This window comes from Eschrichtius robustus, chromosome 5 (genome assembly GCF_028021215.1).
Source record: "Eschrichtius robustus isolate mEscRob2 chromosome 5, mEscRob2.pri, whole genome shotgun sequence".
In the NCBI taxonomy this organism is placed as follows: Eukaryota; Metazoa; Chordata; class Mammalia; order Artiodactyla; family Eschrichtiidae; genus Eschrichtius; species Eschrichtius robustus.
The window spans coordinates 34961735-34979582 of record NC_090828.1 but is presented as its reverse complement, the minus strand read 5'-3'; the positions used below and the strand labels follow the sequence as shown (position 1 = coordinate 34979582).

Sequence of the window (17848 nt, the reverse complement as noted above, 5' to 3'; positions counted from 1 at the left end):
CCACCCGGCCAGCACCGCAGAGCAATGTTGCCCCGCTTCGGACCTAACCTGAGCAAGTGCTGCCAAGCCCAGCCGGAGTAGAGACCACGTATGGACCCCTTAACAACCTCGGCCTCCGCCCACGAAGGGCCCGGACGCCCCCAGCCCTCGGGCTTCGACTTCCGGCGCTAGTGGGGCGTGGGGGGTGGGGGGGCTCGGTGGGGAAGGGACTCAGGCCGGACGTGTCCAACTTCCTCGACACCGGCAGGGGTGGTGGGGGATATTCGTTCTCCTAACCCCTCCATGTACTAACTAAGAGACCGGAGGACACGGCGATGGAAGAACGATGGGCTAGTCTAGGCTAAGTGTCCGGGAAATCTGGAATCCAATAGAGGAATAAAGAATCTTTGAAAATCCTCTTCGCTTCCTTTGCCTCCTTTCCCACCCCACGCCCCGAAGCGGCCATCAGGGACGGGCGGGCCGAACAGCAGAGGAAGAAATCTCGCGATAGGAGACCGGCCGGGGCGGGGGTAGCACCTCTTCCCTCCTCCTCCCCTCCTCTCGTTAGTTCCGGTCGTAGAGGGGACACCGCTGCAGTTGCCGCCACCTCTGGGATTTCTGGCTCTTTTCTCTTCGCCTTAAATTCGGTGAGGCGCGGGGCCCGCTCGTCTCGGGCCGAGGTTGCGGCCCGTAGTCGCTGGGCAGAGGATGAGGGAGGCGGCAGGTCCTGTGCGGCCCGGTTTGGATGGGCCCGGGAGGAGGCCGCCGCATGAGGCCGGATCAGATCCGGCGCCGGGATTCAGAGGTCGGGGCCGCTGCTTCAGCAGGGAGGCCGAGGGGCGGCTGCCCGGGCCGGAACGTGGGGCCCGAGTGTGCCCCGCGGCGCCACAGGCGGAGGCAGTGGGCTGGGCAGGTCCCCCTGCGGCCCTGTCCGGCCTGGGTAACAAAGCGGCCGCGGCCTCTGTTGGGTGATGTACGCGTGGGGGGTTTCGGCGGGCGGGGCGGAGGAGCAGCCACCACCACTGCGGCCGCCTCCGCCGCCGCTGCTTTCGCGGGAGGGAGGGCGAATGTACGGGGCGGCTGGGCCCCAGGCGCGAAGCGCCTCGGCGCCTGTGGTCCGCTCGCTGCAGCGGCCGCCACCGCCAACAACGGGGTCAGTAGAGAGGGGGCTGAGGGCGAGGAGCAGCCCCTCCGGCTACCCGCCGTGCCCAAGGGGGTCCTGGGCGGGAGTGGGTTATCCGTTGCTGGGCGGGAGGCACGGGAAGGGTTGGATGGGGAGACACGTGCCCAGGGAGGCGGCTTGTATTGTAAGGTATGGGGCGGAGGAGACTAGGCCGGCTCTCAGCCCCTTTCTCAGGGTGGAGTGGTGCGAGCGGACGCTGCGGTCACGGGCACGACTTCAGAGGAGGGTAATGCTTCTCATAACCTGGCCCCTCGGATGAAGGGATTCGCCCTCTGATAGCGTCTTTAAGTTGACATGCATATTTTGGATACCTCCTGACTGTGGTGGTCATCTCTGTGAGTTCTCTGTGGTGCTCAGAGTGGTGGAAGATGTGGGCGAATTTAAAGAGGAAGAGACTAAACTCTGTTTATGGTGGGTGATTTGCCACTAGTCGCTGTGGCGCTGAAAAGTCATTTAAAAGTGTGCTTCACATTTCATCTTTAAAGGGTTTTGTGTAGGGAGAAATGCAGGTTTTGAACTTAAGTTTAATTCAAGCAAAGGTAATTCTGTGTGCGTGCCTCAGGTCTCTTGCTAGGCTGGAAGTGTATGTCCTATGTGGTTTACATGTGACTAGGCCAGGGTTTGATGCTTTGTTTTTAAAATGGATGTTATGGCACTGATATTTTTAAGGCCTTATTTTCCCCCCCCTAGGGTGTCTTTTATGAATAATCAAAAGCAGCAAAAGCCAACGCTATCAGGCCAGCGTTTTAAAACCAGAAAAAGAGGTAAATATTTATATTTTGATAATATCTCTCTTCAGACTTCCAAAGTTACTTTTATGTCTTGGTTCCTCTGGCAAGCTATTGCTTTCCATTAAAACCTAAAGAGAAAGTACCGAAAGGAACTTGAATTTCTAGTTCACTGCCATTTCAGATATACCCTTAACATTTCTACTACCTTTAAGACTTTTGGTATCAACATATATGTATCTAAGCAGGCTAGTGAATGATGTTTTTGTTGTACAGATAAAGTGCCTCTAAAAAAAAAAAGTATGGGCTGCATTTTCACTAGCTAAATTTCATTTAAGGAAACTTTTGCTTGAGGGAAAAGGTTAATTTATAAAAGGAGAGCTCCTAATGTGACTACTAGTTTCACCCAAACTTTGTGAACACTTGTGGGAGAAAAATCAGACTTTAACCCATGGAAGTTAATTATGGAACAGAGTTCACATTGCAGTGTCTTTTGAAACTATTCCCTCACAGACTTAGTAAGAAAACTACGAGAATTATATTAACTACTTCTGTGTATTATCAGGTACTTCGATGAATATTGAATTCTGAAGCAAGGCACTGCACTAGTGACACACAGTTAAATGAGATGTGGTCTCAGATATATTTTGTATTGGGTTTAATATTTTACCCCTACACTTTTCAGTGTTGTTGCTCAAAAGCACATATTGACCTTATTTTACAGGAAACTTTTAGGAAATAGAGAACTGGGTAGGCTACTCATTATAAATTGTGTTTTTCTATCCTGAGTGGCAGACACTTTGAAATATATATTACAGAATCTTTTATGATCTCTGATTGTAGCCTGCCCCCTTACAGCAGGGAGACCAAGGAGTAATTGGATTCTAGTCTTTGCAGATTCATTTAGATTTAAGCCAGTAAATTTTCTCAGGAGGCATAGAAGTTGGGAACCAGAGCAATTCTGCAGTAATGGAAAACTCTGTATTCTCAAGTTATGTGGATTACTGATACCGCCTTTGTGTAAATATAGTATCAAGTAGTTTTATTATTGTTGTTAGTACCAGGAAGAGGTGTCACTTCCCCAGTTCCAGATTGAGATCACTCATGGCCTCCTAGTTCTTGATGACTGGGTCCTGGGTATGGTGAACAACCATCCCAGTTTGCCTGGGACTGAATAGAGTTCCCACGACACGGATCCTTTCAGTTGTAAAAACAAAAAAGTCCTAGGCAAACAGGGAAGAGTTGGTCACCCTAGTGCTGTGTAGAAATTAAGATATCATCTAACCTAGATAGGGAAATCAAACCCTACCCTGGAGTGTGTGACAGCAGCACAGTAAAGGCTAGGTATGTACCCAAGGCACTTTTTAGAGTGCTTTATTTTTTATTTATGTCATTTAATATTCACAACAACTTTATGAGATAGGTCCTACTCTTAATCACCATTTTACCATAGGGAAATTCAGACATGAAGAATGGGGCCAATTGCTCAAATTCAGACAGTTAAGCGGTGATCTCGATTTGAATCAGGCAGTTTGAATCCAGAGCCCTTACTCATAACTGCTACATGTCATGTATTGGATACTCAGTAAATGTACTTTCTAAAGATGACCTTAATAAGTATTAAATGAGTGATTTTTTTTTTTTTTTTTAAGTAGAAAGTGTTATGGGCACTTTTAAAGAAAATCAAGAGCTCCCTTTCACTCAGGAATGAAGTTTACCTGAGGTATAGAAGATATCCTAAATTTCAGAAAAGCTCAGAGGCAATGGAAGAGTATTCCAGGTGGAAATTGTAACCTGGCAGTAGGAACACACCAGCTCACTTAGCTCACTTAGGAGACTTGTGTGAAAAAATAGTGGGAGAAAAGCCACACACTTCTTATGATAGGCAGTCCTGCCTTGCACTTGTAGAGGTGCAACTTGCAAAGCACGTGTGTTTAGTCTCCTGTTGTGTTTGCTTGTGTTGCAGGTCTTGGGTAATCTAGGTAGTGTTTGTTTTTTCCAGCTATTGAAATAAATAAAATTGTGATGAATGTGGTTAACTTATTCAGTAGTTATAGCTTCATAAGGTTGTGGTTTCATGGCATTTGAGTAAGCCTTTTAAAACTAAATGTTTTGGGGTTTTCCCCCAGATGAAAAAGAGAGGTTTGACCCTACTCAGTTTCAAGACTGCATTATTCAAGGCTTAACTGAAACTGGTACTGATTTGGAAGCAGTAGCAAAGTTTCTTGATGCTTCTGGAGCAAAACTTGATTACCGCCGATATGCAGAAACACTCTTTGACATTCTGGTGGCCGGTGGAATGCTGGGTAAGTGTCTGGGTCTTGTGGGAAGTGTATTGTATGGGGATTGTGTAGAATCCAGAATATGAACTATTTGACAAACCTATCAAATCAGGGTGGCTTTTTTTTTTTTTTTAACCCCCTTAGGATTTTCCCTTTTTTTTCTTCTCAAATTATAGTAAATTTGCCAATTGCCTTGCTCTGTCTAGCTTTATATTTGAAATCCATTACAGAACCATAACATTTGGGGAAGATTTGTCTGACATGTAAGTCCCAACAATGTCTTCCATCAGTGATTTTTCCAACCTGTGTTTGTACACTCTCAGTTAATGAAGAAATCCCTATCTCTTGTTCTGTCTTACCAAATACTTTATAAATTTAACCCTCGTATCCGAGGGTTCCGCATCCATGGATTCAGCCAACTGTGGATCAAAAATATTCCCCGGAGTGGTGGTGGGGGATTGTCCAGAATGTTCCAAAAAGCAAAACTTGCATTTCCCATACTCCAGTAACTATGTAGCATTTACATGGTATTCTGTTTTATAAGTAACCTAGAGACTGTTTAAAGTATACATAAGGATATGCGTAGGTTATATGTAAATACTATGCCCTTTCATATAAGGGACTTGAGCATCTGCAGATTCTGGTATCCACGGCGGTCCTGGAACCAATTCAGGACAACTCTGTACCTGAAGACTCTAATCCTGCACTCTCCTATGTATTAGCCACTAGCCACTTGTGGTTATCAATCACTTAGAATGTGACTAATACAAATTCAGAGGTACTGAAAATGTAAAATACACATTGGATTTTAAAGACAATGCTAAAAAGAATGTAAGATATCTCTAATATTTTGAATACTGAAATGTTAAAATCAGTATTTTTGATGTGTTGGGTTAAAGTATATCAAAATAATTTCACCTTTTATTTATTTATTTTTTAAAATTTATTTATTTATTTTTGGCTGCGTTGGGTCTTCGTTGCTGTGCACGGGCTTTCTCTAGTTGCGGCGAGCAGGGTCTACTCTTCGTTGCGGTGCGCAGGCTTCTTATTGCGGTGGCTTCTCTTGTTGCAGAGCACGGGCTCTAGGCGCGTGGGCTTCAGTAGTTGTGGCTTGGGGGCTCAGTAGTTGTGGCCTGCGGGCTCTAGAGCACAGGCTCAGTAGTTGTGGCACATGGGCTTAGTTGGTCCGTGGCATGTGGGATCTTCCCGGCCCAGGGCTTGAACCTATGTCCCCTGCATTGGCAGGCGGATTCTTAACCACTGCGCCACCAGGGAAGCCCCTCACCTTTTATTTTTAATATGGCTACTAGAAGATTCAAAGTTACATTATGTGCTCACATTATATTTCTATCCATAGCCCTGCTGATTTACTCCTGCCTCCACCCTCAACAGCTCAGACTATCTTAATAGAATGTGCTACTTAGTTATATATTTTCAAAGGATACTGGTAATTTCATTTCCATGGCTCTTAAAAGTATTCCAAAATGTTTTCACAGTAACAGTGTATTGAACCTCGGCCAAGCTGATAGAATCAGAACTCTACTTGTATACATGCAGGATGGAGGCTTAGAGAGGCTTCAGTAGCTTGCATGCGATCAAACAATTGCTCAGTGGTGGAACGGGAACTTAAATGTTCATATGTTCTAATGCCTAGTCAGATGAATATCTCTTTTATTGTATCATTTGTAGTAAGAAATGGGAAACATACCTATTTTCTATTCATAATACTGCTATCAGTAAGCCGCTTTTTAGAATTCTTTTTAAAGGATCATTTTTAATAAGGAGATTTTCAAACATATCCTGGAGAGAATAGTGTAATAAACTAAGGATCTGCTACCCAACTTCAGCAATTTTTAACGATCTTACTTCATCTATTACCCCACCGACTTCATCTCCCCTCCCCTGTATTTTAAAGTGTACATCAGACATCATTTTATCCATAAATACTTACAAACGTATCTAAAAGATAAAGTCTCTAAGTTGCAGGTTTTTATAGCCCAGCCTCTTTGGAAGTTTATGGAAGGTTTTCTGTATGGAAAGTCAGAACCAGCTCTGAACATCTCCACTTGAGTGACAGATTTGGCACTGCTGAATTAATGCAGTGAGTGAGTTTCACTGGGTTGCTGAAGAGGGTTATTTTATTTATTGCAGTAAATTGTTTTCACTTTGTTCACACATATTGAACCAACCAGCCATGTTCCTACTGAGAAATTGACTTTGCTTTCAAATCATCTCAGAATTTTTATCAGTTTTTTTTTTTTTTAAATTAATTTATTTATTTATTTTTTATTTTATGGCTGTGTTGGGTCTTCGTTTCTGTGCGAGGGCTTTCTCTAGTTGTGGCAAGCGGGGGCCACTCTTCATCACGGTGCGCGGGCCTCTCACTATCGCGGCCTCTCCTGTTGCGGAGCACAGGCTCCAGATGCGCAGGCTCAGTAATTGTGGCTCACGGGCCCAGTTGCTCCACGGCATGTGGGATCTTCCCAGACCAGGGCTCGAACCCGCGTCCCCTGCATTGGCAGGCAGATTCTCAACCACCGCGCCACCAGGGAAGCCCAATCAGTTTATTTTATAATGAGAATCCTTACAGAAAATAAGATTGACTAGTATATATAGATGTTGAACTATAATGTTGTACACCTGAAACATAAAAATAAAAAGTTAAAGTTTAAAGGAAAGTAGGATTGAAATAATTACTAATTTTAAATGAAGGCCATTGCAAATTTTTTGTAAAATATACCTTAGCCCCAGGTGGTACACTGGCAGATGACATGATGCGTACAGATGTCTGTGTGTTCGCAGCACAAGAAGACCTAGAGACCATGCAAGCATTTGCTCAGGTAAATTAAACTTTACATAATTATTTCAGTTAGCTGTTATCCATCTAACCAATGTTTAAGGAATAGTCTGCTTTTTTAAGAGACTGCTGGTAGCAGGTTGAAGGAATCTGAGCTGAAGGTTTAGAGGTGTTCTGGGTGTGCAGTGTGATCGTTTAGGAACTTAAAAATGTGCTGAGGAAAACAAAATAGAAAAAAATTGAATCAGCTCTCCTTTTCCTATTTGTCCCTCTAAAATTAATCCATTTTTTAGGGAAAAAAGTCAAGCTGAAAAAGGAAAATCAGTTCCCTGTCGTGATTTTCATCACTAAATTATTCTGCATATAGCTTTTTAAAGGTGAATGAGTTATAGGCAGATTAGCTTCTTTATCAGTCAAAATCTCATTTGAAAGTTGCATACATAGTCATGCTTGTGTTACTGTAAGCAAAGAATTAAAATGCATCTAACCTAGGGATTGTTGTCTATGTCATTAGGAAAGTAGAACTATATTTTATGATCCTATTTTGTTAAAATCCTACAAATGGGTAAATGACTTGTATTTGAGCAATAATTAGTCCATGCTTTGATATTTGGCAATAAAATCTATTGCAGGGTGGCGGTTAAAGTGTTAACAGTATTGGTATATTGTAGGATTTGGGAATTGACAGGCTTCCCAAGCTGGTTTAAACATCTGATGAAACGTTCACTTCTTTGCTATTCTGGAGATAATGTGGAGAGGTCTTAGTTGCCCTGACTTAGATCTTTTGGGAATCTGACATTTTTACGTATGAGGTTATCATTCAGTTCCTTTACTATTCTTACAGGTTTTTAACAAGTTAATCAGGCGCTACAAATACCTGGAGAAAGGTTTTGAAGATGAAGTTAAAAAGGTATGACCAGCAATATGCTTTGTGGAAAACAAAAGGTTGGGGTCAAAGAAGGGAATGTTAAATCCTAATTCTGCCACTGATTTGAGATAATTTTAGATATTTAGGTAGGCTGTCTTTGAAATGAAGTTTGGGGGTATATCATTTTGTAATTTGCTGTACACTGTTTCTTAGCTCTATATCCAAACAAGTGGCAAAGGGGTTAAAATCCAAGTGGGGTTTGTTTAGAAGACAGAGAGTAGCAGATCAGAGCTAAACACATTGATAAAGAGAAATTTAACATACTTGCTCTCTGAGTCTTAGATATTCTACATATAGGTGCACAGAAAATTTGGTAAGGTTAATAGCAACATTTAATGAATATGAGACACTGTCTTAATTATTAACTCATTTAATATTCTCAAAAGCCCTGTGAAACAAGTTTTATTACCCACATTTACATATGAGAAGACTGAGACAGAGGTTAAGTATCTTGCCCAAGATCACTCAGCTAGTGAGTATTATAACCAAGATACAAACTTGGATGGTTAGGCCCCAGAGCCCACAATTTTAACCAATATAATATGCTTTACTGCTTCTATTTATATAATGCATTTGCTCATTTAACCCTTAACTATTTACTTTTATAGCTGCTGCTGTTCTTAAAGGGTTTTTCAGAGTCGGAGAGGAACAAGCTGGCTATGTTGACTGGTGTTCTTCTGGCTAATGGAACACTTAACGCATCCATTCTTAATAGCCTTTATAATGAGAATTTGGTTAAAGAAGGTAATCAACCTTTAGTAAAGGATGATCTTTAGTTGGCTGAGGGTGGGGTAGATAAGAGCCTGAAAGATGAACTGATACGAAAGTTAAGATATAGTTTATGTAGATTTGACTTGTGTGATAGTCTTAGTTTTTAAACTAGTATCCTTAAATTTAATTGGTTCATTTCAACTCATTAGTTATTTAATGTATACCTTTGGCATTTAGGCTTAACGACTTTCTTTAGACATACAGCAAATATCCAGGGTCTAGACAAAATGTGATTGATTGTAAAGTAAAACTAGAAATGCTGTGGAAACCCAGAGAGAGATTAATCCCAACTGGGAAACTTGGGAACATCTTGAATAGAGAAAATGGGGAAAATGGCAAGCTGAAAAAGAAAATAAGTTCCCTTTTGTGATTTCCATAGTTAAATTATTCTGTACAGTAATTTAAAAGCTAACTTTTTTTTTTATTGCTTAGAGTACTGAGTTATTTAACATGCCTTATTTTTATTCTCACAACAACCCTGTCAAGTGTAAGAATTGTTACTGTCATTTTACACATCAGAAAACAGATTAACTTGACTAACAGTACACAACTAGCAAATGGTAGAGTAGAGAAATTGGAGTGCAGTGGTAAGCAGTGGCAGAGGGAAGTTCAGGGGTAAGCTTGGGGATAAAGTGAATAATCCTGTGTGGTGGAACCTCAGAGGGAGGAAATGGGAGATAGTCATTGAAATCCAGGAAGGTACTTCTGTTAAGTAAGCTCTGTTTTTCTGCAGGGGTTTCAGCAGCTTTTGCTGTAAAGCTCTTTAAATCATGGATAAATGAAAAAGATATCAATGCAGTAGCTGCAAGTCTTCGGAAAGTGAGCATGGATAACAGACTGATGGTTTGTAACTTTTCATTCTTCACAGTCTTGAAAGCTTAATAGGCAACTTTCCCATTTTTAATCTGTGAAAAGAGGAAAAGTTTTTCTTAATCTGATTTGAAGACCATTTAACCAGATTAAATTCTCCTTTCAGGAACTTTTTCCTGCCAATAAACAAAGCGTTGAACACTTCACAAAGTATTTTACTGAGGCAGGCTTGAAAGAACTTTCAGAGTATGTTCGGAATCAGCAAACCATAGGAGCTCGTAAGGAACTCCAGAAAGAACTTCAAGAACAGATGTCCCGTGGTGATCCATTTAAGGATGTGAGATATTCTTATTTAAACTATCTTTATATGGCTAAGTTTCTGGCAAAGAACATTTTTACTCATTTGAGAAACTTTAAAGTATTTCACCAGTGAGTTTTAATAATAGCTATAGAATGTTATGCTGGGGCTTTGCCTCAATCTTTTTCATATTCATTGCCTTATGGGTACCCAGAAATCATAACACTTGGGGATTTTTGTAAGGTGCAAGCCAATAGACAGACCTTCTGTTTCCATCTTGGTCTTTTCCTAGGTAGTTTGCCTATGTGTAATACAGGGTTTGAACTAGAAGTCCATACCTTCTCGTTCTAAAAGTTCTGTGATTATATGTGGTCTCCTGGTCATTGCTAGTGGCGTGGAAAGGTGTTTATGCTTTTGTGAAAGGTCTAAGTTTCATGTGTGTAGTATCTACATATCAAACTTATTTCTGTACTAAATTTGGGTTCTTTTGCAGATAATTTTGTATGTCAAGGAGGAGATGAAAAAAAACAACATCCCAGAACCAGTTGTCATCGGAATAATATGGTCCAGTGTAATGAGCACTGTGGAATGGAACAAAAAAGAGGAGCTTGTAGCAGAGCAAGCCATCAAGCACTTGAAGGTATTAGAACTGTGCCTTGATAAAACATTATTCTTGTAAGTGGGGATAAGTGAACTGTCAGTGTACTTTTCTAAAAGTATTTATCACATCCTGTGCTTTCTGGGGATAAACCACCGGTAAGTAGACAAATAACATATTAACTATTGATGATAACCTTTTAAAAAGTCTGATTTGGGCTTTCTTTGGCTCACAGGTTAAAAAGAAATACATGTTTAAAAGTAGATTAAACCTGTAATTTGGTCTTTGCTTCTGAGAGAATATTGGAAAACAGGAGGATTCTTTTTTTTCCCTTTAAAATATTAACATTGTATTCACAATTATCTGGAATCCTTGGCGTAGTATTGCTTTTTTGATTTAAATGCTTAATTTTTCTGCTTCACTCTTTTTTTTTTAACTTCCACTAAATAGAATATAATTCACAGTGATTATAAAAGATGAGTTATGTTATGTCTTAAGAATTTATAATAGATGGTCATTGTACTAAATGACTAAATCTTTTCTCCCTTCCCTTTAAAAGCAATACAGCCCTCTACTTGCTGCCTTTACAACTCAAGGTCAGTCTGAGCTGACTCTGTTACTGAAGATTCAGGAGTATTGCTATGACAACATTCATTTCATGAAAGCCTTCCAGAAAATAGTGGTGCTTTTTTATAAAGGTAATTTAAATTTTGAATTTTGTGAATACATTTGACAAATATCCTAGAAAACTCAAAATAATTCTAATGAGTAGTTCTCTGAACATCAGCACCCTAAAATATTTTACTCTAATCACTGGACTGAGTTGTCCCTGATTTAATTAGTTACTTTTGAGTGCATTATCTTTAAAACATCTCTAAAGCTTATTAACAAGTTAAAATCTAAAGCCTTCTTGATGAGGCCTCAAACTTTGCCTCCTATACTCCCCCAGTCCTCTTCCCCAGACAGATGATTTTGTTGCGTCCCATATTTTAAACTTAGAGGTCTACCTGCATACCTGCATCCCCAGGTTTTGTTTGTTTGTTTGTTTTAAAGGATAGGGTAATGAACTCCAAGTACCCTGTGCTTCAGTGATTATCAACTTGTGGTTAGGTTTCTTTGAAGTATCTATACCTCCCCTTCCTCCACTCAGATTGTTTAGAAATAAATCTTAGAAATCTTCATTTAATTCTGGAAAAGTTAGTAATTTACTTTTAATTTTATCTATAAAACACATGGACTTTTAAAAATCACAGTACCATTTTCACACCTAAAAAAAAAAAAAAATTAAAGAATTATCTATCAAATATCTCTGATCATTTATCACAAGATTTCTCAACCTTGGTACTACTGTCTTGGGCCAGATAACTATTTTGTAGGTGACTGTCCTGTGCACTGTAGAGTGTTTAACAGTATCCCTGGCATCAGCCCAACAGGTGCCAGAAGCACCTCTCCCCAGTGTAACAACCAAGAATGTCTGTAAACATTGTCCGATGTCCCCAAGGGATAAAACTGCCTTCAGTTGAGGGAATCACTGGTTTCATAAGGTTGATTTCCTGTTTGTAGGTTCATACATTGGCCACAAGTTGATAAAAAGTTTCTTAATATAGTGTTCTCATTTCATCTTTTCTACTTTAAATTTTAATTCATTGAAGAAACCAGTTAAGAGAGAGTTCTGAATACAGATTTATTTTGTAAGCAACAAAAATATTTGCTTTGCAGTAAGATCTTTTTTTGCCATGAAGGCATTTGCACCTTAGGGCAGGGGGTCCCCAACCCCCAGACCGCGGACCACTACCGGTCTGCGGCCTATCAGGAGCCGGGCCGCACAGCAGGAGGTAAGCAGTGGGCGAGCGAGCGAAGCTTCATCTGCCGCTCCCCATCGCTCGCGTGACTGCCTGAACCATGTCTCCCACCCCCACCCCCCATGGAAAAATCTGTCTTCCATGAAACCGGTCCCTGGTGCCAAAAAGGTTGAGGACCGCTGCCATAGGGGGTTTCTAACTCTGCCTTAGTTAGAGAAGTACTGTATGAAAACTCCACGAATGTAAAGGTTGCTCTCTTCTTTATAGCTGAAGTTCTGAGTGAAGAACCCATTCTGAAGTGGTATAAAGATGCACATGTTGCCAAGGGGAAAAGTGTCTTCCTTGAGCAAATGAAAAAGTTTGTAGAGTGGCTCAAAAATGCTGAAGAAGGTAAGTCTTTTCATTTGGGCAGGTTTTCTTTTTTGGTAAAGCCTGAGAACTTATTTTAATGTGACCAAGAGTATGTCCATACATGTTGCCTTCTTTCATTCAGGTACCATTTTGTACCTGAGTACAGATTTTTGTTCATTTATGACAGACCTGCAAAAACTTATTACTTTAAAGTAGGTGAGGAAAACTAGACTTCAGGTATTTTGATGGCTTGGCCATAATACTGTCATTCTTAGGAAATTAGAAAATTTTGAGAATAGTTAATATTTATGAATTTTGAGATTTACAAATGAATACATTTTTTAATATCCCCTCATATGAGTAGAGCATTATTAATAAAATTCCTTAAATAAAGTTATAAACGGAAGTTTTGCTTTCTGATACCATGTAATGCTTGACTGCACTTTTCCCCTTTTCTAGAATCTGAGTCTGAAGCTGAAGAAGGTGACTGAATTTGAAACTACACCCTCAGTAAAGCAAACAGGAATTGTAGATAAAATGTCATGTCTCATGTGTCCTGGTTCTTACATCTTCCTACCTCCCTATATCAAGCATGATATAAGGGCTTTCATGGCAAATTTTATTTTAACTGTTTCTATGGTTACTGGAAATGTTGGATTTAGTTTCTAAAACCATGTTTTAAGTAGCTACAGGAGCTATAGATTTGAATCTAATGTTGCATTAGTCTTTTCAGTTATCTTCTACCTCCTGTATTTTCTACTGTAATAATGTAATTTAAGGCCTTCCACAATGAACAGTTCACTTTTTCCCTGGGTTTTCTATATAAACAGTTTTCAAGATATGATTTGGTTAAAAATAATTTGTTATAAAAATTCTGTTTGCAAATTAAACTGTAAAAGTATCCAAAGTCTCAGAAGGCAGTGATTTGTGTGATATTTTGGTATGCCCAAAGCCCTGCTCATCAATGAAAATCTCATATACAATAATTAGATTCATTAACATGAATCTTGAGTATTTGGACCACTGCTTGCATGTTAATATTTTCTTGCATTTTTAACCCCAGATGTACTTGAGCTCAATTGTTTGCTCTCTGATTTTCATTCCTTAAAATGAAGCCATGGAGAACAAACTTGAAAGTGAGGTGTTGGGAAACTGTATGTGGCAGAGGTGGTGGGAAGAAAAATGTTGAGCTTTTACCCATTGAGAAACCTCTGCATTCAGTTTGCTTCTTTCTAGACAAAACAAATGAATATTCTTTTCATACCGCCATTTTCAAATATACCTTGGAAAAGCCTTGTCATTTAAAGTATTTTACAGTTGTCATACACTTAGATTGGTAAGAAAGGACTCATAAAACAGTATAAGTAAAGCAAATGACTGTACTAAACCCAGAAAATTGTTGAAAGAAAAGTGGTTAGCATGTTCTAATTGGGATTCTAAATATAACTCATATTTCCTGTTGGCTTAGAGTATTTGTTGCAAAGAATGAAGTGCAGTGATAATGATTATCCTACTTGGTCATACTGGGCCAGCTTCATTCTCTTCACAGATTCATGTATGACTCAAGCATCTGCCTATTAATTTACCCCAGTTGCCAATATTTTAAATTGCCATGAGCCAGATATCTCTTCTGTACAGTTGATCCATTTATTTTAATGGCTGCCTTTTCATTTCCATCTTAATTTTCTTGCTGCTAACCATCTTTATATGTAGTCATTAGAAAACAAAATGTGGCAACACGTTTTGGTGGAAAGATTTCATGTTAAAAGTGAACATTTTGAAAGCTTTTTTGATTGGTGAAAGAAACGAGCTTGGAATAATGCCACCAGAGACTGAGTGGGAATTGCCCCTTTCAGAGGTACCATTCTTAGGAGCTAAAAATCAGGTGTTTAAAAGTTTATCTTGAGGGAATAACATGTAATACAGTTTGAAATAAAGGTATAATAACCTTATGAAGAAGAGCATTACAACTGATACCGTTGCGAAGAGGGTGAAATTGTTAAATGAATGACTGATAAAGCTTTCATGCGCAGACAAAATGTATTCACTAGGTTTCTACATAGTGATCTACTTTTACTTTGTAATTTGTAGTCCTTAAAAGACTTTTTTTAAAAAAATAAAGTCCATCCTTACACTTAGGTTTATATAGGTTAATCTTCTTTTTTAATTTTTAGTTTTTTTGTATTTCCATGTTAACGCCTACTGGTAACTGTATGTTATGCATTCAGACATCTCTACTATGTAAGCATTAAATAATTGCTCTTTTCATCCTTATGACCCCCAAACTGTAAACACCTACACAGAATTCTGATGCAGCAGAAACTACATTGTTTCTACAACCAAGTCATTGCATGTTACTGCAGTACAGAGTGCACCTTATTATATACTGTGTATAGTGAAAGTGTATAGTCTTCCAGAACTACATTATGATCTCTGATCACAGTTTTTTCCTTCATGGCAAAGTAGTGTTTACTTACTACAATATTATAGTAAATGGATAAAGTAACCTGTGACAGTATAGTGTAAAGAAAGGGAATGCTATCTAAAAAGACTTCGCAGATTTTCATTTTGAATTTTAAGTGGCAATTTTGAATTTCAGCTGCCAGTGCCAACCTCAAACCTGTAATTCTTAATATAGTTGTTAAGATTGTACTTGTAATTATGATCAGAAAAATGTTAATTGATTTTCCTAACTTGGTGTCAGTTTCTAAGGATAAGTCTCCTCTTAGATGCCATAATTAAATGTGTTTAGAGCTGATGATAAATTTCTTAATCTTAATTATTCTGGGAGTATTGTCCTAGAGACATTATGTTCTTATGAAAATTCCAAATGCCAAAAATGCCACAGGGTATTTTGACATAGCACAGCAATGGTGGGGAGAAGAAATGCATGTGACTGAGAGATTGACTTCTAATTCAGTGTTTCTTAAAGCTTTTTTTCATCAACCCCAGCCCCAAAGCCTTTTAAACTTTTTTTTTTTTTTAAATAGTGCCCCAATGAATTTTTTTGGCCACGCCACACAGCTTGTGGGAATCTCAGTTCCCCAACCAGGGATTGAACCCCAGCCCTTGGCAGTGAAAGCGTGGAGTCCTAACCACTGGACCGCCAGGGAATTCCCCCCAATGAATTTTAGTATCATAGTATGCTGTATATATATTATATCTGCTTTATACATGAAAAGAGTAAGGGGTTTTTTTGGTCCTGCTTGGGGGTGACACCACCCCCATTTGAGAATGCATATCCTAATATATCTTTTTTAAAAGGGGAGGGGACCTAGTGATAGACATTTACGTTGGCAGATGTATCTTTATGTGTGTCCAAATCTTGAAGCAGTATTTTTTTCTGCCAGGGTCACTAGAAAATAGAAGAACTTTGTTGTCTGCCAGTCACCATCTTTTAACAGCTGTGCTTTATACCCTTTCCACCATAGGCATCAGACAAATCATTTCCCATTGGCTTTGGAGGTCTTGCCAGATTCTTACTTGACTTATAAATGTATCATAAATAGAATCATTCAGGTTCCTTCTCATCTATAAAAATCAATTAAAATCCTAGGTGAATGACTTACTTTAATTAAAGTTGTTCATTATAACACATTGATAAATGGCATTGAAATTTTACTGATGAGTCGACTGTCATATTCAAGTAGGCTGCTTGCAGGAACTGATAGAACTATTGGTTGATTTAAAATGTAACATAGATGCCAAAGTTCTAGTGTACATTATTACCTAGACTACTGAATTATCTTTGTAAAAATCTCCTCAGATGCTATTTACAGGTGCCATGTAAAATAGGCTAATGTGCATTTCTATGAGAATTCTGGTAATCTGCCTTGCTGTGATTTTTCATGTAAAGTATTAGTCCTCTAGTACTGATACAGGGTATGTCTATTCACCAGCCTACTGAAACCTAGTGGTTTGAAATATTACTAAGAAATAAGTTTTTAAGAAGACTTTAAGTGGGCTCTAGAAGATGTGATAAGTACTTTTGACTTCGAAATAATGAATTTATAATTGGCCTCTGTCTAAAAACTTGAATTGCAGTGGATTTGTACCTAAACACAATCTTATGCATAATTGTATGAAATTTGGTATGGATCAGAAAGGCTTCCAAACTCCCTTTCTTTCCCTCCCCACTTTTTTTCCTTCTATTTAACTATGGGCTATTAGCAGCCATATCAAATCCATTCATTTTAATTTTCCAATGCACCTACAATCCTTTTATCCTTATTCTAAGATTATCATTTCACCTCTTAATGAGTTGAAAAAATGGTGAGGATACTTTACAAATTCACTCTACCACTGTCGATTTAGTAACTCTTAATAACCTTAGTTAAAGTAAAAGCTCAACTGCTTGTGCCTACTACAGTGCCGTAGAGGAGACGTGGCAACAACTGCTCAGTCCTTTGCTTTGTAGACTTTACCTAGAGGGACCAATATCTTATTAAACTATGATATGATTAGAATGGTTACGGTTGTATTACTGCAGGTCTGGGAACTATGCATTAAATGTGTGTAATGAATTTGGGGTGCTACAAAGTTATCAAATATAACTGAGCTGTTTCATTTCAGGGAATTTCCAGTCAGTGTAACCATTTTAAAATAGGATGAAAATAGTTTAAACCATTTTTTTAAGCTTGAAATCCTGAAGGCTGTGCTTCAAGTTGACTTAGAGGTAAACCTATTGGGGAAATAAGTGACCCACTTACAGACTGAAGCCTCTATTACTTCAGAAAGGTGTTCTACATTTTCTGGCATCCTGAGAATAAAATATTATCTCTGTAAGTACACCTCATTTCCATTCTAGTTAGGACTAATGGATCCTCACGTGGCAAAAAGCTGAAGAATGGAGAAAACTGGATAGCCGATAATCCAGATAGTTCTTGGCACTCTGAACAACCTCAAGTACAGCCATCCAAGCCAGTAATTATATTGCTGCATTATTTCTTTGTGAAATTTGCTTCTTGTCTGTACCCTTGAAATTGAATAAAATTTCATGAGACTCCTTATTAATGTAAAGAGAAAAGCAATGACGTGCACTGGTTGTTGTATGCTAATAACCTTTGAGTGCTGGAGTTGGTTAACACTCAGTCCTTGTCCTTACTGTTTTGCCTTTGTGTTTAAAATACCGTCAAAAGGCCTGTGCCCTCAGAAAAATTTTTTTTCTCCAAACAACGTTTGCTTTTGTTTGGCTCACATGTACTTCAAACTCCTATCCAAACACATACATGTTCAAAAAATGCCAGTGTTTCACTTCGTAAAATGTAATGCCATCTACCTGCTCCAGAAGGCTTCAAGTCCCTTCCCTTTCAGCCCTCACA

At 39.2% G+C, this 17848-nt stretch overlaps 1 protein-coding gene across 1 annotated transcript; it reads left to right on the top strand.

The window, feature by feature from the left end:
- The first annotated feature begins 497 nt into the window (after positions 1-497).
- On the top strand, positions 498-17553 carry BZW1 (basic leucine zipper and W2 domains 1). Its single transcript, XM_068544688.1, has 12 exons — positions 498-626; positions 1853-1926; positions 4020-4196; positions 6918-7012; positions 7814-7879; positions 8506-8641; positions 9402-9511; positions 9645-9815; positions 10270-10416; positions 10934-11072; positions 12444-12566; positions 12987-17553. Exons 2-12 carry the CDS (start codon positions 1863-1865, stop codon positions 13016-13018), a joined length of 1260 nt encoding a protein of 419 aa, XP_068400789.1. The 5' UTR covers positions 498-626; positions 1853-1862; the 3' UTR covers positions 13019-17553.
- The last annotated feature ends 295 nt before the right edge of the window (positions 17554-17848 follow it).